Consider the following 27,729-nt stretch of genomic DNA (forward strand, 5'->3'; position numbering starts at 1 on the left):
AAGAGTCCACTACTATGTGTTATTTATTCTTTTAAGTTGAATGATAAAAAAAAGATAAAAAGAAAATGTTGTCAACGTAAGAGTTTTGAAAACCAATATTTCAAAAGGTTATCCGAACTCTCGAGATGCTCGAGGTAACTCGTATATTTCCATATATCTTGACAACTTACTTTGCTACAAAATAACCTAAATTTATTTTGTAAGTCTTCAATTTTCATAAAATAAATGATTCTTCAAATTATATTGATGTAAAAAGGATGATATAGATTATAAACACAACCACAAATTAATATTTCCATTGATTTTTTTAAACAATTTTACGAGTATAATATAAAGGTGAATAAATGTATACATAAAAAGTAAACAAAAAAAAGTTCATGATGTAAATATAATATAAATAATTTACATGTTAACGAATCTGTTATTTTTTTAATATTTGATCTGTTTGTTTTTCTCGAATGTTATTAATGAAAGTATTTCAATTCTTATTATTAATAAAATAAATTTTTAAAAATATTATGTGTTATAAATATTATTAACTGCGAATTAAACTAAAAAGAAGTAGTAGCTGAGGTGATTGATTGGGTAGTGGAAGAGATAGAGAGTTATTGTATCCGGGAAGCGGGTAAAGAAGGTTCCCGCCACGAAATCTCAACTTCCAAACACGCCCGTTGACGAAGTTGAGGACACGTTCGGCATTTTTATAATTCTCAAATAGCGACAACTCCCGCACGTTTTTCTATAATACAGACCTCGAAACACACGGACATACCGTACTCTAACCACATCAGATCCCAACCCACCCCCCTCCACATAATTTCTTTTTGTTCATTAATTGGAAAATTAAAAAATTAAAAAATTAAAAAAAAAAAAAAACCGAGAGAGAAAATGCCAGCCGGTCCATTTTTCTGATCGCCGAGCACTTCACGGATCGGATCTGCTCATCCCATAAATGGAAATCTTCCGATCTCAACGCCTTGAAGACTCAGTCGTCTACTGATTGTTCCTCAATTTTGGACTTCAATAATTCTAGGGTTTAATTGTTTCTGATGCTTACATTTTGATATGAAGTTATGTGCAGTGATTGCACTCTGCTTAATTCGTCGGAATTCGATTTTCTGATACTCTCCCACGCATTTTCCGATACTACCACTCTTCCCATCACCAATGGCAGCTTCTCCTGTTAACTTTCTCTTTGGCTTCTTGCTCATTTCCATTACACTGTGGCTATTTTTCATGTAAGTCCCTCAATTACTTCCATTTCTGCTTCACTTATTCCTGTTTGATCGTGTAGCTCAATTTGGTTTTCTTCTCAAGCTCAATGCCAATGTATTGTATGGGTATTGGTGGAGAGTGTTTAGGAATAGAGAAACTGATCGTTTCATTTATAAGTAGATTTTTTTGTACTCCTGATTTGGGAAGGGTGGGGAATGTCATTGAGGCTGTGACTTATTGTTGAATAATTTAATCGGCCATAGCATATAAGGGAGACGATATGTCGTTTTTAGCTTGACATATGGTGGACTTATGATCTCCAGAACGTTGCAATACAAGATGATTTTGTCACGTAAAAACTCCTACTCCCGTTTATGGAAAACAACCTCAAAAAATTCTATAAAGGATTCGTTGGACGTCAGCTACAATAAAGATTAAACATTTTTTTCTAAACTGAAAGCAAGGAAGCCAACTTCGTATTTGTCAAATAACACTATCCAGATTAGAACCCAAAATAAATCAATTTATCTAACATAGATTACACGATGAGCGGAGGTCCTAGTCTGAATCCTGCTCACAAAAGCGGTTCCAAACAAACCCTTGAATGAAGCTTGAAAAAATCAACCGAAGTTTGATTCTCCAACTTATGATGTTTATAAAAATATGTATGAGAACTAATTTAGTCTCCTCAAGAAATGGTTCGTTCTTTTATTTCTTTTGAACATGAAACAAAACATGATTGAAATGTTAAAAAAGTACAGAAGTGTCAAGTATGCTACACGTAGACAAAGAAAGCAAAAGTAAAAGGGGCGGAAAAGTAGTAAACATCCTAAGAAAAAGCTCTCCAATTTGAACATATATTAGATGGTTAATAGTTGACACAATTTTACTGGATCGAACTATCTGTCCAATATTCTCTTGGTATGTATGTTAGTGAAATTTTGGTAGATTTAAAAACACAAGTTGATAGTGGACGTAACTAGTCAGGGCATTCAGAATAGTTGTGATAGCGGATTCCTGAGCAAAGAATATGGTTTGGTCTTTTGTTTAGAGAAATTTATCCATCTTTTGTGTCACCATTCTGTTACTGATCTGTGGTTAAGATTTAATTGTTGCTATCTTATAATTCCAATTCCAATTTCCAATAGTCTCATTGACTTTCTTTAAGATTGCATCAATGCTGATTATTTCAGTTGGGATTCTGATTCATCATAGGTAAAAAACTTCTATTAATGTTTTTCAGGTTTGCTTCTAGACTGGTTGCTTGGGTCTTGAGCAGGGTTGTTGGAGCATCAGTAGCATTTCGTGTTGGAGGGTGGAAATGCTTAAGGGATGTTGTGATCAAGTTTCGAAAGGTTTCTTTTATATTTGGGAAGTTATTGAATTTCATTTTAATATTTCATTATGTGATGTGAAGTCTAGGGACCTTACAAGGAAAATAAATTGTTCTTGAAAAGCCTCATGCCCTTTTTTGAATGTGTTAGTATTAGTAACAATCATTAGGCACTCCCCTCTCCTATGTGGCTTTGTGATGTGTGGATGGGTTAATCTTAGGAAGGTATAATTGTCAAAGCTGCATTTTCCCTAGTTTCCAAACAATTATGGTTAATTTAATCTTAATTTATTTGAATAAAAATTTATTTTAACCATTCAATGCCAATGTTGACTTTAATAGTGGGATTTTGGGAAGCTAATTTTTCCTAGTGGCTAATGGTCTATAGGTGACGTTTTTCTATCGGTTTTCTTAGTTTAAAGGAGATATCATCAATTGGATGTAGTTGTTGACCACCCAATCCAAGAAATGAAAAAAGGAATGAAGAAAACCAGCTGTTTCCTTCGTGTGTCCCCTTTTGTTTTTATCCTTTTGAATGTAGTATAGACTTTCCCTGGATGTTCCAACCTCCCAGTTCAGACACAAGCACACAGACTCCTCTTGTACACTGTAATATCAAAATTTTGCATTATAGGAAGATTCAAAAGAACAATGAAGTAGATGTTTGATAAGTTGGACATTCTGTAATGCAGGTAGTTATTATTATTATTATTATTTTTCTGGTGATTTTATTTTGGGATATTATTTTTCACAACAATCTATGTAGTTTTGACTGCAGAAGTCCAGCTCCTTGATTATTTATTTCTTTATACAGACTGATAGCTTTCCTAATCAAAGTTGACAAGTTTTATCAGTTACCAGCTATTGTGTTTATGTGCTTTCTCCATTGCTATTTTATGCGCGTTATACTTTTGCTACCAGAATGGATGGTATTCTTTTGTATTAGGAGGTCAATACTCAGATGGGATTATGAGATTTGTTGTTATGTGATTATCTTCAGGGTGCTATTGAATCCATATCAGTAGGTGAAATTAAATTGAGTTTGCGCCAGTCCTTGGTAAAGCTTGGTGTGGGGTTTATTTCTAGGGATCCAAAACTTCAGATATTGATATGTGACTTAGAAGTTTGCATGAGGCCTTCTAGTAAAGGTAGGCCAAAGTCGTCTAAGCCTCGGAGAACCCGCAGTTCAGGCAGAGGAAAGTGGATGGTTGTAGCCAATATTGCTAGATATTTATCAGTTTCAATAACAGATTTGGTTGTAAAGGTATGCAAAGTTCTGAGACTGGTGTTTGCAATGATTTTTATGATTTTTCAATTGAAACTCATGATTCTGAAAGTTATACATTTGGATCTATACGTTGTAGAACTGATTACTGTGACATTTTGTCTTCTATTTGTATAAAATTTGGTTAATTTATTATGCTAATGGTTCTTTTTCCTTGTTTTTTTTTGTTTTGTTTTGTTTTGTTTTGTTTTTTTTTTGCAATTGGATCTTGGAACACTGCAGACTCCCAAAGCTACCGTTGAAGTTAAGGATTTTAGCATTGATATATCAAAAAATGGTGGAACAAGACCAAATTTGTTTGTTAAGTTACAAATATTGCCTATATTTGTGCATATTGGTGAACCACGAGTTAGTTGTGAACAGTCATCCAACCTAAGCAGTGGAGGATGTATATCTACTGTCAATTCATCTTTTGCCACTATGGAGAAATCTTCTGCTCCTTTTAGTTGTGAAGAATTCTCTTTATATGGTGAATTTGGTCATGACAGGTACTTTCTTTTGATTGTTTCCGTGGTGTTCGTTCTGCTTGAACAAACATGGGCCTTTTTCTTACTAATTGTAGTTAGTCATTTGATAAGCATCTACCCTTTAACTCTATGACTATGACAATATCTTATCTTTTATGGTTTTGTCTTTTAGTTTATTTAATGTCCAGTAATAATCTCATTATCGTGATCTTGAATGCAGTTTATTTGGTAGAAAATTTACTTTTATTTATTGACATAGGGAAGCTGGTATAATTGTTAAGAACGTTGATGTCACCTTTGGGGAGGTCAATTTGAACTTGAATGAGGAGCTATTTTCAAAAAGCAAAAAGGCGACAGACACTTCTTTTCCCTCTGAAGAAACAGTAGAGTCAACTGCTGATTCTCTCCCTGCTGTGAAGCTGCAGAAGAAGCCAGCACTTGCATCTCTTTCAAAATATACCTCTGTTTTCCCAGAAAAGGTTGTGTTCTGATTCATTATTATGTATTTTTGTCTTGTTCAGATCAGTAAGCATTTTAGTATTTGAGTAGTTTTCAGTTTCATTGCACTTCTCTATTTATTGAGCTATCCTTTTAGAATATAAAGGTAGAGCGGGAGAGCAGTCCACTAGATTTTACTTCATATATAAACTAAGGATTTGATTATTTATGGTAGGAAATATTGTTCAGGAATCTAGGTCACGAGCCTTGTTTTGTTTTTGTTTTTTGGTTTTTGTTTTTGTTTTTAATTTTTATTTTTCATTTTAATTTTGATAGAAAAAACTAACATTTTTTATAGATGCCTCTGTCCATTATTATTATTTTTATAAGAAACAGTACATTCATCAAAAGAGCCACATGAGGAACCTAGGGATGTTTGTGGGTTGGGTTGAAGCACTTTTTAGATCCAACCTAATTGTTCGGGTTGTAATTTTCTTCAACTAAAATAAGCCTTATTGAATAATGAACCCCTTTGGGTTGGGTTGGTTCGGGTTACTAGGATTATTTATTTAATTTTGTGTTCTGAAAATAAGTAAAATTTTGTAAAAGATTTATTTAATTATTTTCATATATTGAATTAAGATTGACAACTCAATTTTAATTTATATTATGAAAATTTTCTTTCCAAAGTGCCAAAAAGTTGTTTTTAAGGAGTTCTTGGAGGGTAAATTATCCAAAAAAATTATGAAATTAAATATAATTAAAATAAATGTGTATATAATTGTATCGTAAGTAAAAAATATAAAATTTAAAATTAATAATAGGTTTGGGTTGTTTCGGACTGTTTTGGGTTATTTTAGATGATCCAATGAACCAACTCAAACCATAGAAATTTTAGTTATTTTAACCTAACTGAACCCAAATGAGTTGATAACACCCAACTCAGACCGTTTAGGTTGGGTTGGGTTAATTGGGTTTTTCGGGTCAAAGGGCAGATGCTTATCAAATGATTAAACTACAATTTGGAAATGAACGAGCTATCACTCTTTAACATTCAAAGAAATGATCCTATTTCTATCACTTGAGATTTCTATAAGATAATGGGATCGACATTTTTCCTAACTAGTTTAAGCATCTTCTTGGACAACAATATCACTCTTTAACATTCAAGGGTTGATATGTTGCTCTAGAGCTGTTGAAAATCATCTGTGCCCTTTTGATGTGGAAGATTCATGTTGTGATTAGGAGTTTGGATGTATGGCAAAAAGTTATCTTGTCCTTGATGAATGTTTGCAGCCCTGGTTTTCTTTATTAGGAAAAAGATTATAACCATCCTTTCCTCATGGCCAATCATAATTTGATTCTGAGTAGATGCATGGTTGGAGCAAAATAGAGGCCATGAGGCCCATGTCGTGCTTGATTTTCCTTCTTTCAACTCATACTTTAAGATACTTTCTCTCTCCGTCTCTCTCCCCTCTTTTTAATTTTTATAATTTTGATAGCAAGCCAAATTGATTGATAAATGAACCGATGAATATTGCATGTGCTTGTGAATGAGTTTGATTCTTTAGGCCTTGTTGATAACCATTTGATTTTTCAAAATTTTTCTTATTTGCTTCTCATACTTCTTGACAATGGTTTTTATCTTTCCTAGAGAAATATTAGAATAACTACTTTTGTAGTATTCAAAACTTGACTTGGATTTTGAAACTCTTGAAAATAGATAACAAAACAAAGAAATTCATGGGTTAAAGTAGTGTTTATAAGCCTATTTTATAAACTAGAACCCAAAGTCAAATAGTTAAGACATGACTTTATTTAGTTTTCTGGTTGCATTTATCACGGCACAGTGAATTTTATAGTGAAACTGATAAACGTGTGTTCTTTGACAGGTTTCCTTCAGTCTTCCTAAACTGAATGTTATGTTTATGCATCGTGAGCATGAGATTGCTGTTGAAAACAACATCATGGGGATTCAATTTAGGATAATGAAATCACGCTGCTTAGAGGATTTAGGGGAGACTGCACGTCTTCATCTACAAATGGAGTTCAGTGAGATTCATGTATTGTTTAAACTTTTTTTGTTTTGGAAACTTGCAGCTCTCAGTTTAAATGTTTGTCATGTAGTTTGCTAAATATTTTTAACTATGTTCCCTACTATCTCAGCTACTCAGAGAGGCTGGCACTTCCTTTTTGGAGATACTGAAAGTCGGTTTAACTATCTTCCTTTATGTTCCAATACAAGTGAGTATTCTCAATTATAAATTTAAGGTTGTTTATTTTCTGCACCTCATTCATAATCATAATTTGTTCCTTGGTATTCATTCAGCTTTAACGAACGTTTGGTCTTTGTCTTGTCAAAGTGAAGATTAACCATATCCTGTTAAATTATATGACATTTCTCTATCTGTAGTGGCTGCATCAGTTGAAATTTAAGATAATCTAATATAACCTTCCTCTCTTACAGTTGAGGATTCCATATTAAAAAATCAAGGGACCTCAAAATGTTTAACATGAGCTACTCTCCTCAATTTTTTTTTTCTTTTTGAAAGTTTTTTTTTTTGGTAAAATGAAAAGAGACGAGAATAACAAGGATACAAAGCAAAGAACCAGAAAACTGTATTTTAAGTGAAGTTGGATATGCATCTACAGACTTAGCTGTGGATATGCCAACTTTTGTGGCTTCATTCTAGCCGAAGTGATCGTTCAGAATGTTGACATTGATGAGTTTTCTCTCCAGTTTGGTGATATAGTTGTTGATATGCCAAGTTCTAGTAATTTACTTCATTGTGAATTATTATTTAAAGATTTTCTAAGTTGGTTGATTTAAAGAGGCTAAAAACGGTCATGGAAGATGAAGCTTTATGTTTGTCAATGATCGTAAGTTGCATGAAGTAGATGTTTGCTTCTTAATTCAAATGACCTAGGTGATTATGGTCCTAAAGTGGCGGCTACTATCCTTCCATTGATGATTCTCTTTGACAAGAATTCCCACTAGAAGAAGACATGCCTGCATCATCTCCTCAAGTTGAAGCCAAAGTTTATGAAAGTGTTCCCAATGCATTATTCTCGAAAGAAAGAAGTCCTCATTATCTCTGAATGCTTGGAGAGTAATTTGGACACTATAGAGGAATCTTATACTCATCTTTTGATTTCTTCTTCACACTTGATAATGCATCATAATGTCGCTTCAAAACAATATCAGTCTTTGAATCATGTCAAGCTCTTTAAGCAATACCGCAACCCAAGGTGAGACAACAGTTAGAAAATCCTTTGAGGAGGCAGCAAAGATAAACTTGAATAACCAAACCAAACTACCTGGCATAAACTTTGACGATACAAGTTTTTTCAATCACAATAACGGCTAACGATTGAACACTGGAAAACCAAAGGAGTACCCAAACTTTCACTATTCACTAAAATGAAGTATCCAAAACGGAGAAGCTAACAACCATAACAAAGCCTGAAAGCCAACCTATACAAAGCCAATTAAAAGTATTGGACAAAATACCAAAAGACTTGAGTTTTGAGGAGTTTTGAGAAGAACCTCCAGAGTGGAGTAATAAGGGTTTTTCTCATAATCAAGGCCATAAGTTGGGTTGCTCCAAGAATCCCCTTTCTTTCTCTTCCACTTAGGAGGGGGGTGCGGACACACCTGCTGTATTTTATGCGTTGCACTTGCAGTGTTGTCCTCCTGAGGTATTCTTAATGAAAGAACAATGCGCCTCCCAACTGTTATATTATTAGTGAAGGCACCTTAGCCTGTCTCTAAATCGTTATTTTTAGGGTTAAAAACTAGTACTTCGAAAACCATGACTTAAAGTTTGTATGTCTCAAGGTCATCTCTACGAAAGATGATAAAGTGTCATTATTTTAGACTAGAACATTGTGATTGTGATTCATAAAAAAGTTTCTATCTCAAAAATGTTGCAAAGAACCCCTTCTTTATGTTCATCAGAAGAAATCTTCTCTGCTCATTATCAATTGGAAAATTGTACTCCCAATCATCACTACTAATGAAACAAATCATCCAAAATCCTGATTTTTCTTGTTGGCTCTTTTGATGGATAGAACACTCCCCTTGAGAGACAACATCAACTAGAAATTGCGCTGGGGTTGCTTCCTTATTTCATCAATCAATGAAAATACTGATCCCTAGTTCTTTAATTGCTCGTTGGATAACCCTCTTTTACTTTGAGCTTTGCCTCATTTTTTTATAAAAAATGAGATTCGTTTCCTTTTAAAAAAAATCAATCAATGAAATTGTTTCTCATTCAAGAGAGACAACTATCAGCTAGAGGCAAAGATTTATTACAGGATGACAGCTGAGAAATGTACTCTGAAATTGGGATTCTTTTTAGTAAAATCAACAAGTGAGTGCATTTTTCTTCTAATACACCTTGGTTTGTTGCTTCATCTATCATTCATTTAGATAGAGTAGTACTTGAGGTGGTTGCACTCTTTTTCCTTGCATGGTAAGAGGGATAAACTTTAGTAAAGGCCATTTTTTTATATCTTTTAAGTTTAATGTTTCTTCTATGTGTGAGGAGCTTTTCATTGGGGATTATTAACCCTTCTTGGAGTGTTTTTTACTCTCTGTTGTAATTAAGTATTATGGTGCAGAGCAGAGCAGAAAATTCAACTCTTTTCTGGATGTGGGTAAGCTGACTCTACGTCAGAGTCAGAGTCAGATACATGAGATGCTGATAAATGTGACCAGTGAAGTTGGAAGCAGATCTAAGAAAATGTAGTTTCCACCAACTTTTTTCCCAAATATGACCACTTGCCCATGTGCTTGCCAAAAACAACATGACATCCAATGCATATGATAGGTTAACATATATATGCCTACAAAAAAAATGAGAGGCTTTGAATTAGCAAGTCAAACTGACAGACGGGACAAGCCAAATTTCCCAATGCTATGGGGGCATCAAACACAAATGGAGAAGGAAAACTACAACAAAGTCCTCTAATCTTTGTGTTCCCCCTGTTTAAGCTGTTACCGAGCTTAATCGTTTAGAAGATGACATCTGAATTCAACAGTTTTTTTAAAGATATAGTTTACTTATATTACAAAAATAGATCTGCTGTTGCTATGCTGGAGTTCTCTGTTCTTTGCTATTCTGCCTATAACGTGTAGTTGCTAAGCAGTTAAATATTTAATTAGTGACACCCATAATTATTCCTCATGATTCTTTTATTTTTCAGTCAGCATCACCTATTAGGGCTGAAGTGGACTTAAAGTTGGAAGGTACTCAGTGCAATATAATAATGAGTAGACTTAAGCCATGGTTGCGTCTCCGTTCTTCCAAAAATAAAAAGATGGTTCTGAAGAAGGAAACACCTTCTGAAAAGCCACAATCGTCTGAGTCCAAACCCATCATGTGGGAATGTACAGTCTCGGCCCCTGATATGACTATTGTGCTTTATAGCATAAGTGGTTCACCGTTGTATCATGTAAGTAATGTGCTTATATCTATTCACTTCATTTTATCTTGGAATTACCCGGGAATCTATTTTGGGCTCTAAAATGTTTTCTTTATTTATAGCTAAGATATTTATTCTGCAAGAATAACTGTTTTTTATTTTATTTATTTATTTGATTGGAAACAAGTATGGACCAATATTTGTAGCTGTTCATTTGTTCATATTATATTATTGGTTAAACTAAAAGTTTGGTTCATATACTTTGAAGTTTGTTCAAGTTTAGTCTCTTTACTTTTAGTTGTCCAATTTTAGTTCTAGTACTTTCAATAAATCTTAAATTTAGTTCCTTAAAGTTAATTTTTATTGAAATTAGGTAAATATAATAATAACAACAACAATAATGACTAATAGCAGTAATATTAATTAATTACATGTAAAGAAGTACAATATGGGAATATTTTTGACAAAATTTATAGTAAAAATGCTAACAAATAACCAAAAGTCATTAAAAAAATCAACAATTAAATTTAAGATTAATTGAAAATGCGAAGACTAAAATTGGATAATTGAAAGTATAGAAACTAAAATTGAACAAACTTCAAATTATGAGGACCAAAATGGTATTTTAACCAATACTATTTAATCTACCATTTGTCAATTGCATTGAGCATATGCCATGTTCATTTGTTTATGTTGTTGCAGGGCTGTTCACAATCTTCACACGTGTTTGCAAATAATATATCAAATATTGGAACTACAGTACACTTGGAGCTGGGTGAACTGAATTTGCACCTGGCCGATGAATACCAAGAGTGCCCGAAGGGAATCCCTTTTGCTGTGGAATCAAATGCAGGTTCTTTGATACACATAGCTAAGATAAGTCTGGATTGGGGGAAAAAGGACATCGAACCATCTGAAGAAGAGGGTCTTAGAAGCAAACTGGTTTTGTCTGTTGATGTGACTGGTATGGGTGTCTATTTTACGTTCAAGCGTATTGAATCACTTGTTTCAACTGCTATGATTTTGCAATCACTTTTAAAGCAATTCTCTGGTTCTCGAAAGAAAACCACACAGAGCAGAGGAGACCGTTCAACTAAATCATCAGGGAAAGGGACGAAACTTCTGAAACTCAATCTTGAAAGATGCTCCATAACCTTGTGTGGGGATGTGGGTTTAGAGAACACGACTGTTGCAGATCCTAAACGTGTCTATTATGGATCACAAGGTGGTCAAGTTGTTATAAGTGTCAATTCTGATGGCACACCTCGTTGTGCAAACGTGTTATCTACAGTGTCTGATGAATGCAAAAGGCTAAATTATACCATAGCTCTCGATATTTTTCATCTCAGTTTATGTTTGAACAAGGAAAAACAGTCCACACAGGTTGAAGTTGAGAGAGCTAGGTCAATGTACCAGGAGCATTTAGAGGAACGTAGGAAAGATACAAAACTGACATTTTTTGACATGCAAAATGCCAAGTTCGTTCGTCGTTCTGGCGGGCTCAAGGAAATTTCTGTGTGCTCTCTATTTAGTGCTACTGATATTTCAGTAAGGTGGGACCCTGATGTTCATCTATCTCTTGTTGAACTCGGACTTCAGCTGAAATTACTTGTGCATAACAAAAAGGTCCAGGGAGATAATCACACACATACGGAAGATGCTTCAAACTCAAAAGATGTTGTACAAAGGACAGAAACCATATCTGAATCAGGGCAGCCTGATAAGCACAAGAAAAAGGAATCAATATTTGCTGTTGATGTTGAAATGTTGAGAGTTTATGCTCAGGCTGGAGATGGAGTTGATGCAGTTGTTCAGGTTCAGTCCATCTTTTCTGAAAATGCACGGATAGGGGTACTTCTAGAAGGACTTTTACTTAGTTTCAATGGTTCAAGAGTATTCAAAAGTAGCAGAATGCAGATTTCACGTATTCCTAGTGTGTCCACTGGTACGTGTGATACGAAAGTGCCTGCTACCACTTGGGACTGGGTTATTCAAGGTTTGGACATACATATTTGCATGCCATACCGGTTGCAGTTACGTGCCATTGATGACTCAGTTGAGGATATGCTGCGTGCTTTGAAGATTATTACTGCTGCTCGAACATCTCTTATTTTTCCAATAAAGAAAGAAAGCTCAAAATCTAAAAAGCCTAGTTCAACCAAAGTTGGGAGTTTGAAGTTTTGCATACGCAAGTTAACTGCTGACATTGAGGAGGAGCCGTTGCAGGGATGGCTTGATGAACACTATAAGCTATTGAGAAATGAAGCTTCTGAATTAGCTGTTAGGATAAAATTTCTTGACGATTTAATATCTAAAGCAAGCCAGGCTCCAAAAACTGCTGAAACAATTGAATCTACTCAAGAAAGGAATACGTGCTATAATGGCACTGAAGTTGATCCACAAAATCCATCAGATGTGCTCAGAATGCGAGAAGAAATATATCGACAATCATTTCAATCTTATTATCGTGCCTGTAAGAATTTATTACCGTCAGAAGGTTCGGGTGCCTGTCGTGAAGGGTTTCATTCTGGTTTTAAACCCAGCACTGCCAGGAATTCTCTTATGTCCATTACTGCTACAGATTTAGATGTTACCTTGACAAAAATTGATGGTGGAGATGCTGGAATGATAGGCGTTCTAAACAAGCTTGATCCTGTCTGTCTTCAGGAAAACATACCATTCTCGCGGCTTTATGGGAGAAATATACTCTTGAATGCAGGCTCTCTTGCAGTTCTGTTGAGAGATTACACATTTCCTCTATTTTCTGCAACTTCTGGTAAATGTGAAGGTTGTCTCGTGATGGCACAACAGGTAATTTTCCTACACATTTCCATATACGTTCATATGGCTTGCTCATCATTGTTATGACTTCATTATCTTTATAGATGCACATTTTTTAATAATTTTTTTGGGGGTTGGGGAAGGTGAAAGGGCAGCAGGCTATTATCCTTGTTCATCATGGACATGCCAGAGTCTGCAGTTTTGACAAGTGATATGATATGCTTTTAATTCATTCACATGAATGAGGTCTTTAAAATTTTAATGATCTCTTTTTATGTTTGTCAGTTGGAGGTTTCCTCACTCTGCCTTTTTTGGAGGTTTCCTCAATTTCATTGATTCACGAAATTAATTTTATTTATTTTCATAAAAAAATGAAATTAATTTTATTGAGAGAGGGAGGGAGGGAGAAAGAGATAGTGGAAGATGTTTGCATTTAGAGAGATAAAGAGAGTATTAGTTCTTGGTAAGGTCAGGAAAGAAGGTGGGGATGGGGGAAACAGTAAATTAGAATTCTATTGATTCTAAGTAAAATGAATTTCTCCCCCCAAAGAAGAAAAAGAAAACCTCAAGCCAGCTATATTTGGAAACAGAACAAAGAATGTTACGAGGCTTCAAATAAAGAAAGGGTAAAACCCAAATTACTGGAGGAATAATGGTGGGTTTTATTTAGGGAAGTGAAAATTAAAGCTTTCTTGAATACTTACAAGCAACAGTGTAACTTAAACCTTTTTTCTCTTTTTGGAGGATCTTCTCCCAAACGGTTGGCTAACATATTAACACTAGAAGGATTATGTCAATAGGGTATTCAGACTTCTAATGTTATCATGATTGCTGAACCCTAGTGGGACATTTGTCTACTGCTTATCTTTTCCAGTCACCTGGCCTTGTAACAGTCTACATGTAGCAATAAGCAGTCATACCTTGCATTTAAGATTCATGAATGTGTTTCATGTAATTATGGCTATATTTTCACTTTTCAACTAGGCTACGAGTTTTCAACCTCAAATACAACAAGATGTGTTCGTTGGGAAATGGAGAAAGGTGCAGATGTTACGCTCTGCTAGTGGTACAACTCCTGCTATGAAGACATATTCAAACTTGCCCATACATTTTAAGAAAGCAGAGCTATCTTTTGGTGTCGGATATGAACCAGTTTTTGCTGATGTCAGTTATGCTTTCACTGTGGCCTTACGAAGGGCTAATCTAAGTGTCAGGAAACCTGGTCCACTTATTCTGCCTCCAAAAAAAGAGAAGAGCTTACCATGGTGGGATGATATGAGGTACTACATACATGGAAATATCACTTTGTGCTTTTCGGAGACACGGTGGAATGTTCTTGCGAGCACTGATCCTTATGAAAAACTTGATAAACTTCAATTATTAACTGGTCAAATGGAGATCCAGCAGTCAGATGGTCGTGTCTTTGTTTCTGCCAAGGATTTTAAAATTTTAACCAGCAGTTTGGAGAGTATGGCCAATACTCGTGGTCTAAAACTTCCTCAAGGCATATCAGTTCCATTACTTGAAACACCAGTTTTCACCCTTGAAGTAAACATGGACTGGGAATGTGATTCTGGGACACCATTGAATCATTATCTACATTCACTTCCCATTGAAGGAAAAGCTCGCGAAATAGTTTTTGATCCATTTAGATCTACTTCTCTGTCACTCCGATGGAATTTCTCACTTAGGCCCCCTCTTCCTTTGGGTGAGAAACAATTGTCGGATAATGTTGAGAAAACTAGTGAGTGTTCTACAAGACTGAGTTTTGGAGCTCATGATCTTGCTTGGATTGTTAAGTTCTGGAATTTGAATTACTTACCTCCTCACAAACTCCGTACCTTCTCTAGATGGGCCCGTTTTGGTGTTCCTAGGATCGTAAGATCTGGTAATTTGGCCATGGACAAAGTTATGACTGAGTTTATGTTCAGAATTGATACTACAACTCCTGAGATAAGACATGTGCCATTAGATGACGATGATCCTGCAAAAGGATTGACTTTTAGCATGGCAAAGCTGAAGTATGAACTTGGTTACAGTCGAGGCAAGCAAAAATATACATTTGAATGCAAGCGGGATACCCTTGATCTTGTCTACCAAGGACTCGATCTTCATATGCCAAAAGCTTTTATAAATAGAGAAAATTGCAGCAGTGTTGCAAAAGCAATTCAAATGACCAGAAAAAATTCAAATTCTGCTTCCATGGATAAAGTTCCTGTGGAGAAAGGCAATAGTACGAATAGTTCAACTGAAAAACCCCGTGATGATGGATTCCTTTTGTCATCTGATTATTTCACAATTAGGAGGCAGACTCCAAAGGCTGACCCTGCTAGGTTATTAGCTTGGCAAGAGGCTGGTAGAAGAAACCATGAGATGACATATATAAGATCTGAGTTTGAAAATGGGAGTGAGAGTGATGAACATACACGCTCTGATCCAAGTGATGATGATGGATACAATGTGATCGTAGCTGATAATTGCCAGCGTATTTTTGTTTATGGACTCAAACTTCTGTGGACAATTGAGAACAGAGATGCTGTCTGGTCTTTTGTTGGTGGTTTATCCAAGGCATTTCAACCTTCAAAGCCTTCCCCTTCAAGACAATATGCACAGAGGAAATTACATGAGGAGAATGAGCCACAAGATAAAACTCAAGTGTCTGAAGATGGTGGGATCTCTAAGCCCCCTAACAATGATGGTACAGTTGCATCTTCCACATCACAGCCACAGACTTCGGAATCACAGCCCGCTACATCGCCTTGCATTAAAACAGAGAACTTACCCTCTGCAGATAAAACGGAGAATGTATCATCTCCTGCACCTGGTATGCCTTGGACTCTTGAGCATTCATTTATAGCAAAAGTAATGACATTTGTTTTTAACAGAAATAGTAGAATTATAGTTCTTACAAGGAAAATGTGTTGTACTTCTACCTTGATGATGAAACTTGCTGTGATTGAAGCATGTGTGTGGGATATGCGGGGTCATATTGGAAAAAAGAGTACTTTATTCAAGTCATTAGTTGACAAATGTTTTGTGAGCTAAGAGGCAAAAGTGTTTTTTTCAGGAAAAAATGGAAAGTTAGATGACGAAGAGGATGAAGGGACTCGACTCTTCCAGGTGAATGTAGTGGGGCCACAATTCAATCTTCACTCAGAAGAAGCCAACGTAAGTTAAATGAGTAGTTTCAAACTCCCTAACTTTATCGTGAGGGTTAAATTTACAGAGGTTTCTACATCTTGTTTTTTCTTCCAAACATTGCAAAGTAATTGTTGATTCATGCAACTAATATCACTGCTAAATAAGGTTGTACATGTTACCTATGCTGATTAACGTTTTCTCTGTGGATATTTCTTGCGAAAAATCTGTTTCATTGTTTTTCTTTCGCATGTATTTAATGCTCAAAAACAATATGGATATTACTCCCCAAGAAGATATCTATCTATGTTTAAGATTTTTTTAAAAAAATCTTTTGTGGGAGAAAGGCGTGGAGGTGAATTAAGATCGGCGTGGAGGTGAATTAAGATCTAAATGTCTATTATAATTTGATATAGCTTCAGAATCCTGTACGCTTAGAATCCCATGTATGTATTGGCATCCCTTTCTTGTTTTTACTCTTCAATTCTTCTTTTTCGTCAATCATATTATATTATTTGAAATAGTATGTAAATTCCAATCCTTTTATTCCTTTGAATCCTGCCAAATAATTTGAATGTATGGAATATGAGCCTTTTCTTGTTTCTAATCGCCAATTTACCCAAAAACTTAAGTTGATGGATTTGGATAATAGTAAATTTAATCTTTTACCAATGTCTTACATTAGAAGAGCTTAGAAATCTGAGGATGGCTGAACAAGTGTAAATCAATATTAAAAAATATAATTCATTTTTTAATTGGAGAAGAAATGACATGACATAGATTTTGAACATAGGTTCTCCAATTGTTAAATCACAGTTTCACGAAAAAGAAAAAACTTGAGCAGATAGGATACATTTTTTTTAATCCATATTTTTAACATCTTAAACCTCTCTCGTCTTCTCAGGATTGAATTTCAGGTTTAACTTGGATTGTTTTTTAATTGGAAAACCGTTTCTTTATTTAATCACATCAATGAAATATGTTTTTCCTATATTGTAGAGAAGAATAAGATTATCAATTTGATATGTTGGTCACTCTTCATGTATCTCTTTGGATATTTCATTCATCAACGAAATTTTTTTATCAAAAAAAGAAACCCAGTTATATTTTTTCACTTCCATTCACATGCAAAGATGTTTTAATGATGATTCATATTGTTTGTGTTGCTGAAACAGGGTCGGTTCTTGCTTGCTGCTGCTACTGGGCGTGTTTTAGCACGATCATTCCATTCAGTCCTTCAAGTTGGCCATGACATGATAGAGCAAGCTCTTGGCACTGGGAATGTACAAATTTCAGAGTGTGAACCCCAAATGACATGGAAACGGATGGAGTTGTCAGTGATGTTGGAGCATGTTCAGGCTCATGTTGCACCAACTGATGTTGATCCAGGGGCTGGATTGCAGTGGCTTCCAAAAATTCTAAGAAGTTCTCCTAAAGTAAAGCGAACTGGAGCTTTGCTTGAAAGAGTGTTTATGCCCTGTGACATGTACTTCCGATACACAAGGCACAAGGGTGGAACTCCAGAGTTAAAGGTTTGTTATTCATCTTCCATTACTTTAGTTTAGTTATCTTTCCTGTAGCCATCTCCACGCGATGAGAAATGTACAGTTTTTACATGTAGAAGAGCATTCTTTCCCATGGCTGCATCTTTATTGTGGAATCATACTACATTGGTTTCTCAGACGTGCCTTTAAGTTCTGTCAATACTATTTTGTTACAAGGGAAACAGGCCTGGTCGTGTTTTTGTAGAGTTACTATATAAAATAAAAACATATTGTTAAAACTTTAAACAAACCTTCATGGAAAATTAGTTAAATCAAAGTCGAAGACAACAAATTAAACTACTATAAAAAGCCTCTCAACAACAACAAATTGTACCAATAGTTAAAATAGTAAATAATCTTATTGTGAGTAACGAGTATTACTTTTAGAAAGTTTAATCTTTCAAATCAATGAATTGGTCTTTCCTAGAGGATTCTTTGAAAGCTAAGTCGACATTACCAGTTTACCATTCCCTCCAAAACATTATTATAATAAATGAAGAAACCAGCTTTCCCCATGAACTGAAAGAAGTCACAATGAGTCTAACCCAGAAACTACGGGATAAAATGAGCCAAAAAAGAACAAAATGCTAAACTACAAAATTACAACTAAGAGTTCTAGTTCAAAAGAATGAAAGATAAAGGTAATCAGTGAAAACAAACTAGTAGACGAGACCACCCATGAAGTATTGAACCTTATCAAGACCTTATCCGAAAAACCTCGAGCACTGGTAGCTAGTCAATTTACCCAAACTGAACTGTAGTAGATGTGGAGAAATGAGCATTGTTCAAAAGAGTTCTTTCTTGGGTGAATGAGCTTTTTTGTGATTGAGGAAGCACATGAGCCTAAAGATGTCTACAATACCACTCCTTATGGTATGCGAAATAATCATCGACATAATGTCATTGGTGATGTATGTGACATTCTATTGACAATAATTGTACTAAAAGCATGAACTGTCGATGGAGTCTTACCTAAAAACATCGTATTTTGTGTTTTGTCAAGACCAAAAATGGGTCTGGTTTCATAGTTCACAAGATTAGCCCAAGGCAGTTTGGATTTTGAGGCTATGCACAGACACAATTGTTAGTTTCATGGAACTAAATGCCTGTCATGTCCAGAATGATCGCCCTTGTTAGTTTAACTTGGGATTTCTTCACCAAAAAAATGAACGCTTGTGAACTCTCATAGAAGGTCAGGAGATTTTACTTGTACCCCAAAGACAAAGTTACTTTTTAAGGAAAAAAATAAGGTTTTCAAAGAGATACAAAAAATGGCCCTTTCATAGGGAGAACAAGAAGTGTAATCAAAGTTCAACAAAAGAGAATAAAGTATGAAAAAGAGGGGGCGTCCTTGACTACAACAAAACAGAGCAAAAAGGTAAAAAATAGTCTATGAAGGATTGTAATGATTATGATCAAATTACCACTCCAATCTAAATGAAGCTTAGAACACAGCAGCACAAAAAATTTAGGCCGGTAACATCATTTGTGACATGAGGAGATGTGGAGAAACCATGTTCCAAAAGGAGTTGATCCATTAACTTCTTTTGTGTCAATTAACTTTAACATAGTATAAAGGTGGAGGGGCTTAAACTTCTGAAATTAAATTGAGTTTTGTGGTAATTCAACAACTTTATCAAACCATTGGAGCCTTGGCTTTGATCTATGTGGTTTTAAGAGAGTTGACCTAAATTGTGACAAGTTCGGATGTTTTCATTAAATGTTTGGCTTTCATGACTAAATTTGCATTGTCAGTGTATTAGTCTTGAACTTAGTGTAATGTGTTTGAATGATCTTGTTGCAGGTGAAGCCATTAAAAGAGCTCACTTTCACTTCTGCAAATATCACAGCAACAATGACTTCTCGTCAGTTTCAAGTTATGGTCGACGTGTTAACAAACCTTCTCTTTGCACGTCTTCCCAAGTATGTGCATGAATTTGTCTATTGCTATCAGTTTTTCTGGAATCATAATGCTATTGACTGTATTCTGTTGTTTATGGGTGGAATTCATCTTTGTTTTTCTCTCCTTTTTTTTTTCTTTTTGTGTGTGTTCTTTCATTTTTACTCAGTAACTGTTCTTCCAATATACATATATTGTTGGCCAGAGCTTGCAAGAATTTTGGATTATCTTATTAGTTTTCTTTTCCTATTATTATACCAGAGTTCCATGAACTGCAAATCTCTTAAAATAGTAACAATACATGATATACAAATGTATATTTTATTTGATTAATTTGCTTGTACATGCATAAGTAGGAGTTCCGTTTCAGTAAGAGTGGAAAAAATGTATAGGTAGGAGTTAATGATTGATGCATGTAATTTCAGGCCTCGAAATAGTAGCCTTTCATTTCCTTCAGAAGATGGTGAAGATGTTGAAGAGGAAGCCGATGAGGTTGTTCCTGATGGTGTTGAAGAGGTAGAACTTGCAAAAATCAACCTTGAAAGGAAAGAACGGGAAAAGAGGTTACTTGTTAATGATATTAGAAAACTGTCTCTCTATTGTGACGGTGGTAGTGATCTAAATCCAGAAAAAGATGGTGAGATGTGGATGATTTCTGGTGGAAAGGCTTTATTGGTGAGCAACATTTTGGACTGTTTTTGTTACTTCTTTTTATGATTCTAAATGTGGATCATGTTCTTGGTAATTTTAGTATATGTTGTTTCTCTAAATTTAGAAAAAGTCTTCAATTTGTAATTTGTTCCAGTGTGGTTGATTGCCTCCTGTTAATTTTTTTGTACATATTAAACTTCTATTATTTCCACATTATAACCTATGCCCTTTTATTTTTTATTTTTTTTCATTTTTTACAAATGTCATTCAGATACAGTCTACATCTTTGAACAATCTTTTGGTGGTAGTGGTAGCCTAGCTAGTGACATCTTGCTTATAAGATATTCTTCGCATACATTTAAGTTGATTTTCCATGACAATAATCTTCTCAGTTCTTATGCTTTAATATTTAGCTTGATAGAGATGTGTAATCAAAGTGCATTCTTCCAGGTTCAAGGATTAAAGAAAGAGCTTGTAAGTGCACAAAAGTCTAGGAAGATGGCATCTGCATCGTTGAGGATGGCTCTTCAAAAAGCTGCTCAGATAAGATTGATGGAGAAGGAGAAGAATAAAAGTCCTTCGTATGCTATGCGGATTTCTTTGAAAATTGATAAAGTGGTCTGGAGCATGCTTGTTGATGGTAAATCTTTTGCGGAGGCTGAACTAAATGACATGGTGAGAGTCTAAAATTGCCCTTCATTTCTAATGTTCAAAGATACAGAAACCCTCAAGAGAGGAGAGAGAAACAAATTAAATACATTGTAAACATCTTCATATGAGCAAAATCTTATAAACCTAACACACCGAGAAAAAACCCACTAGAGATCACAAGAACTTCAAAGCCAATGCCAAACTAGAGACAAGCGAGCAATCGAGAATGATAATCCTTGTGTATGTTGGAGAAACCAATAAACTGCAAACTGAGATAAGCCAAGATCACGAAAAGCAACCCTGGACAAAGACCAAATCAAAGTGGGAGGTAGAGATCTTGAATACACGAGGAAACCGAGACTTCTAATTTCAAAGGAACCTACAAATCATACCAAAAACACTTTTTAGTTGCCCCTTCCATACTTGAAAACTGCTATAAAGAAGAGTACAAGAATTTTAAAATCCTCCTTTGTATAGATGTACTTTCAGCGAGCTTCTATCTTAAAATCCTATTACCAAGAATTTTTGTTAGTTACAACTAGGCTAGTTGGTTTGGTGGGATATCTTATCTCCTCTTTTTGTATGCTTCTGTTTAATAAAACATTTTGACATTTCTGTAATAATAAAACTGGGCTAGTTTAGTTATTGTTTCTAGGTTTAGATGCTTCATGTTATCCTTTTAGACAAGAAATATTGCAGTTGTTTGATTGTTCAATTTTTTACAGATCAACCAGGGTGAAAGGATTGGTGAAATCCTAGCAATAAAAGCCAATATGATTTATTTCATATTGCAGCGAATTCACTTGACTTATGTAAACTAATTCTCGTCAGTTGATTTTTTGGGGGGGGCAATCTTCATTACTTTTGTTATAATTCTACAATTACTGTGGTAGTTGATTATTGTAGTTAATACGTGGTTACCATCTGTTGCTACAGTTTTATGATTTTGACCGTGATTACAAAGATGTCGGCATCGCTCAGTTTACTACAAAGTATTTTGTTGTACGAAATTGCTTGCCCAATGCCAAGTCTGACATGCTTCTATCGGCATGGAATCCTCCAACAGAATGGGGAAAGTACGTTTTTTTTCAGCTCTTATTATTTGTTTCTCCTGCATCTTGGTGAAAGTCTAAGTCTGTCAGTACATTCCCATCCACTGAGTATTTGGTTGTTGTATCACATGCTAAATTCCTTCTGAAGTTCTAATATGAAATGATTTTTTATGATTCAAGATTATCATTTCCAACCTCACAAAATATGTAAAATAGTAAAGTGTACCTCCTAGTTTTGCCCCTGGTGACTAAATCATGTGGTCTTACACATCACCGAGCTCACGTGTTTTGAACCTTTGAGTGAGTTCCTTAAGAAAAACCCTCGATGGATTTGAGCTTTGGGATAGTTGTAGGTGCCTCCAAGTTAATAGGGTTAGGCATATTAAGCTAGAAAATCTGTTTATAAAAAAACCTCATTATGGAGGCGTTTAATTGTGGCCATCTATGGTTTAGAGGAGAATGGGTGGTCTACCAAAGATCCAAACAGGGGAAAATCTCATAGATTATGGGCTGGTATTTTAAAGCATAAGGAGATATTCTTTAATTTTTCTGCTTTTGTTTTGGGAGAAGGAACAAAAATCAAATTTTGGAAGGATAAATGGTGTGTCGCGGAAACACTTGCAGAAAAATTCCCTAACTTATTCTCTTTGGCGCTGAATAAGGATCCTTATGTGGCTGAATGCTGGTGTACTGCTACTCATTCTTGGAATTTGGGCCTTAGAAGAAATATGCTCGACAACGAGATTGCCAATGCGGCCTCAGCTTTAGAAATTCTTCATTCTTGGGCCCCCACTGAAAGGAATGATAGTCTTAAATGGACTCCTAACATGAATGGCAACTTCACTACAAAATCTACTTTTCTTAACTTAACTAAGAGATCCCCCAACATTTGTTGTTCCCTTGATTCGTCATATTTAGAAGAATAAAATTCCGAAGAAGGTGAAGTTTTTTTTATGGTCGCTTGCTTACAGAAGCCTCAACACCCATGAGAAACTACAAAAAAAAATTCAGAACACATTGCTTAGCCCCTCGATGTGTTGCCTATGCGCTAAAGATGAGGAAACCTTGGATCATTTATTTCTACATTGTCCCTTCACAAAAAAAGCTTGGAACACTCTGTTTGGTATTTTTGACTTGGAGCTTTGCCTTCCTAGCAAGATTGATAGCTGGATGATTGAAGGTCTTAACATTAGAGGTTACAGCCCTAAAGGAAACATCTTATGGAAATGTGCGACGCGTTCCCTTTTGTGGAGCATTTGGAAAGAAAGGAATAGCAGAATTTTTGAAGATAGATTTAATTCTTTTGATTCTTTTTGGACTGTGGTTCAACACACAGCCTCTTGGTGGAGTACGAATTACACCAAACACTTTTGTAATTATAGCCTTTCTATGATTTTGAACAATTGGAAGGTCATTATGTCTTAGTTCCCTAGCTTCTTCCGGGGAGGGCCCTCTTGTCCCTCGTCCTTAGGATGTTCTGTTTTGTTATATGAATATACTTGTCTCTTATAAAAAAAAATAAAAAAAACACACGCACACAAACACAAAAAGAAATTATTTATGTATAAAATATTTTAAGTTTTACTCCCTTCATGTGTGCGCTTTATGTGATTTTTATTTTTTCCTTCTTTTAATCGTTGCTTGGCTGTATGTCATACATGTCTGTATCAAACATACAAATTTTTAACTTATCTTAGGTGGTTCTTTATAATCATTTTTTGGTCAGATGCATTGCCATTTTTATGTTTAAGACCTCTAACAGATTCACCTCACGCCTTTATGGATTATTCATTCTCTATGGTTGAACACAAGGCTAATGCACTTGCTTCAAGAAAGTCTAAATGCAAGAGTGGGATTGGAAATTCTGTTGTTATTGAATATTCGAAAATGGCATAATTCCCACTTTGAAAATGAGCTTCCTATCCTTGTGAAATTTGGGTATTAATTGCTTCATATGGTTTTCAGACATTTACAGCATCTACTTTAATGGCTTGCAGATTAGTCATGCTTCGAGTGGATGCAAGACAGGGAGCTCCTAGGGATGGCAATTCACTCCTTGAAATGTTCCAGGTTAGTGACCTTGTTCTCTCCAAATGTTTGAGGAATAGGTATATATATATTATTTAGTAAAAAAAAAATTGTTATACTGTGCATTTCTTCTATGGTGAACAGTAGTTTGAGAACCAAAATTCTTTAAATTGTTAGTTGATTGGTTTAATGACATCACCAATTTAGATGTTTCACGGTGCTAACTAAAACGCCCTTTGAGCTTGTGTCCATACCTTAACTAGGGTGAACAAGAAAGGTGGGATTTTTCACTTTTTTGCTAATTTTTTGGAAGATCGTATAATGAACTATGGTTGCATGGGGCGTTTGAATGGGTTGCAGCAATTCATTCTCCTTCCCCCCCACACCACCACGTTAATAAAGAAAGATAAAAGTTGCAAGGGATTTGTCAGACAGAATAATCCTTAGACAGCGAGTCCTGGAATTGCTAGACTTTATCTGGTGCATGTGTCGCATGAACAAAACTTTAACAGTTAAAATTATTGCTTTTCTGTTGACCAAAAAAAAATCATGAAGCAGAATTATCTTGATAACTTCTATTTTTTAATCTAATTTTCGGTACACTTGCATGATTGTTTGCTTAATGCATTAATTCTTTACTCTTATAGGTAGATATTTATCCCCTCAAAATTCACTTGACTGAGACGATGTATCGGATGATGTGGGAGTACCTTTTTCCAGAGGAAGAACAAGATTCACAGAGACGGCAGGTGAGTTGTAAGCTTTGTTTTTAAGAGGAGTCAACTCCTCAATAGAAGTCAACTTTCTATTTTAGTTTCCCCCAAGTACAGATTTTGAGTGGCTCACATTTTTCTACAGGAAGCATGGAAGATTTCAACGGCTGCAGGTTCAAGGCGTGTAAAGAAAGGTTCTTCAGTTCAGGAAGTATCTGCTTCTAACACAAAAGAGTCGGAGATGTTTTCCAAATTAGGTTTCTCCCTCGGTGGTCAAGGATCTGCCAATGCAGAATCTGCTCAGGTGAGTTTCTTAAGCTTACTTGTTCCTCATGGGGCCAGTTCTCTTTTCTGATAATAGTTAATAAAGAAGAAAAGGAAAAAGATTGGATGATATCTTTTTCGTTTTGAAAGATGGAACTGCTGGAGTTATGATCATCGGTTTCTCCTATTGAGAACTCTGGAACTGATCAAATATGAGCTGTCTTCCTTCTTTGGATCATGCTTCGTTTCTCATGATGTCTCGGAACTTTCAATGCAGGCATCAAAGACACAAAACCTTAAATCTAATTCTGGCAGCGGTTCAGCCCCCGACTTAAGAAGAACATCTTCTTTTGATAGGTCATGGGAAGAGACTGTGGCCGAGTCTGTTGCTACTGAACTTGTCTTGCAGAGCATTACCAAAAGTGGACAACTGGGTTCCGTGGAGCAACCAGATGAATCAGGTGTTAATAAATTGAAAGATCCTAAAAATATCAAAGCTGGTCGCTCATCCCATGAAGAGAAGAAGGGGATAAAGGCCCAGGATGAGAAAAGATCCAGACCTCGAAAGATGATGGAGTTCCACAATATCAAGATTAGTCAGGTTATCTAGCTCAGTTGGTTAAGTTTGTCATTGAATTAAATGTTGGTACAGTATTTCGTAGATTACTTGGTAAATCACTCAACGAACTTTTGAAACAGGTTGAGCTGTTGGTTACTTACGAAGGATCAAGATTTGTCGTGAATGATCTAAAGTTGCTGATGGATACATTCCATCGTGTTGAGTTCACTGGGACTTGGCGTAGGCTGTTTTCTCGAGTTAAAAAGCATATCATCTGGGGAGTTTTGAAGTCTGTTACAGGAATGCAGGTGAACTTTTAGATCTGATATTCTGCATTATAACACATATATGTTACACTTTTATGTACCCAGTAACAACCCCATCTCAAGTTCCTTCCCAACGTTTTAGTTCGCTTTCATCTCCTTCACCTTGTTACTAACCAATGTGTTGCTTGGTTATGATGAAAACTCAAACAACTAAGCTTTCAGAGAAGTAATGTGGAATGTATTATGTTTTTGCATTCAACTCAACCAAGTTGAATTCGAGTTTCTCAATTATTGGGTCAGTTATTTACAATCTTAAATACCATTCATGCAGGGTAAGAAGTTCAAAGACAAAGCACATAGTCAAAAGGAACCCAACAATACGGTTGTTCCTGACAGCGACTTCAATTTAAGTGACAATGAAGGGGGTATGGCAGGGAAATCCGATCAACATCCGATAACCTGGCTTAAGCGGCCAAGTGATGGGGCTGGTGATGGATTTGTTACTTCCATCAGGGGTCTCTTCAACAATCAGCGTCGCAAGGCCAAAGCATTTGTCTTGCGCACAATGAGGGGTGAAGCTGACAATGATTTCCAAGGTGATTGGAGTGACACTGATGCTGAATTCTCGCCTTTTGCTCGGCAGCTCACTATCACAAAAGCAAAAAGGCTTATTAGGCGGCATACTAAAAAGTTTCGTGCTAGACAGAAAGGTATCTCGATTTCTGAATTATTTCTCTCTGTCAAGTGTCAATAAGAATATAGCCTTCTACTCAAGGAATTAATAACAAATCATTTCACATGGTATTTACTTTGACACCAAACATATTAATGTAACAGGTTCATCTTCTCAACAGAGGGAGTCCCTTCCCTCGTCCCCAAGAGAAACCACCCCATATGAAAGTGACAGCTCTAGTGGATCGTCACCATTTGAAGACTTCAACGAGCAGGAACAGGAACAGCTGGAGCAAATGAAAGAAGAATTTTTGGAAGCTTGATGGTCTTATAAAACGTCACAGAGAATGAGGATGAAACTGCAAATCCATCTACTTTGACCTGCCACAATGCATGGAAATTTCAAAATATCTTTGGTTGAAGCCCCACTACTCAAATCATCGCGAAAACAATAAGTGCAAGACATCCAAAATGACCCTCGGAGAATGATGCCATCACAATTTTCTACTCTTTTTTTCTTATATATATATATATATATATATATATATAGGTTTTTGAGTACACGAGCTCATAAATTTGTGAGCAACTGGAAATCCAATTTTGTCCGTACATATATTATTTATGGTATATAATAATAATGGTTAAGTTTCCAACCCAATGCCATTTCCTTTCTCTGGTCCGACATATTTCTGCCTGCATTTTTCAGCTTCATAAATTCGTACTGATGCGATACTTGATATGGAAGCCTTAAATACATTGAAAGTCCTTTCAATAGATTTTCTTAGTATTCGATGTAAAATAAATGTTTATAAATTTTGGACAGTCTACTTTTTGGGGAGAGTTTCGTAAATGTTCACACATACCCTACATAGCATAATGATGCCCTTGTTTTGTACATCCATCTTCAGGAAAAAGACGACCCTTGAAGCTCTACTAGCCACATGGGAATAAAGCTACATAGTGCTATGCTCGGCTATATGCACTATAGCTTGTTTGATTAAACCATATAGTTAAATCATATATTTTCAGTTAGGTCTGAAGTTTGAATCTTTGGCGATGTATTCCTCAATTGTTTTGCATTGATACGTAATAGAGTTACAAAATCACAATTGAGCTTTGCAAGATGGCAAAATCTACACCTTGTTCCAAGAACATTCTAAAGAGTTCTAAGAGTTGTGTGCTCAAGATATGGCTTTAAGGCCACATTTACTGTCTCAAAATCTTTCGCAATGTTCAATTTTGATGTTCACTGTCAACTATAAAATAAAACTAAAAAAAAATTTAAATTTTAATGAAATGTTTATTGAGTTGTTTAATACAAACTTAAGCATGTTGGGCCAGTTAC

The 27,729-nt window shown here is 35.5% G+C and overlaps 1 protein-coding gene across 3 annotated transcripts; it reads left to right on the forward strand.

The window, feature by feature from the left end:
- The first annotated feature begins 800 nt into the window (after positions 1-800).
- On the forward strand, positions 801-27,158 carry LOC101207547 (protein SABRE). Of its 3 annotated transcripts, XM_031880503.1 has the most exons (23): positions 815-1,238; positions 2,459-2,570; positions 3,549-3,812; positions 4,056-4,321; positions 4,560-4,779; positions 6,631-6,801; positions 6,905-6,982; positions 9,947-10,195; positions 10,868-12,976; positions 13,931-15,770; positions 16,014-16,114; positions 17,260-17,616; positions 19,433-19,551; positions 19,954-20,203; positions 20,630-20,854; positions 21,767-21,906; positions 23,880-23,952; positions 24,558-24,659; positions 24,769-24,927; positions 25,165-25,488; positions 25,587-25,754; positions 26,044-26,422; positions 26,550-27,158. In XM_031880503.1, exons 1-23 carry the CDS (start codon positions 1,168-1,170, stop codon positions 26,705-26,707), a joined length of 7,935 nt encoding a protein of 2,644 aa, XP_031736363.1. In that variant the 5' UTR covers positions 815-1,167; the 3' UTR covers positions 26,708-27,158. The 3 variants fall into 3 exon arrangements, with proteins under 3 accessions (XP_031736365.1, XP_031736363.1, XP_031736364.1); XM_031880505.1 differs by lacking the exons at positions 21,767-21,906; positions 24,769-24,927; positions 25,165-25,488; ... (1 more) ...; positions 26,044-26,422; positions 26,550-27,158 and having other exon boundaries at positions 801-1,238; positions 24,558-24,664; XM_031880504.1 differs by lacking the exons at positions 815-1,238; positions 2,459-2,570; positions 3,549-3,812; ... (2 more) ...; positions 6,631-6,801; positions 6,905-6,982 and adding an exon at positions 9,393-9,485.
- The last annotated feature ends 571 nt before the right edge of the window (positions 27,159-27,729 follow it).

Source organism: Cucumis sativus, chromosome 2, assembly GCF_000004075.3.
Source record: "Cucumis sativus cultivar 9930 chromosome 2, Cucumber_9930_V3, whole genome shotgun sequence".
Classification (NCBI taxonomy): Eukaryota; Viridiplantae; Streptophyta; class Magnoliopsida; order Cucurbitales; family Cucurbitaceae; genus Cucumis; species Cucumis sativus.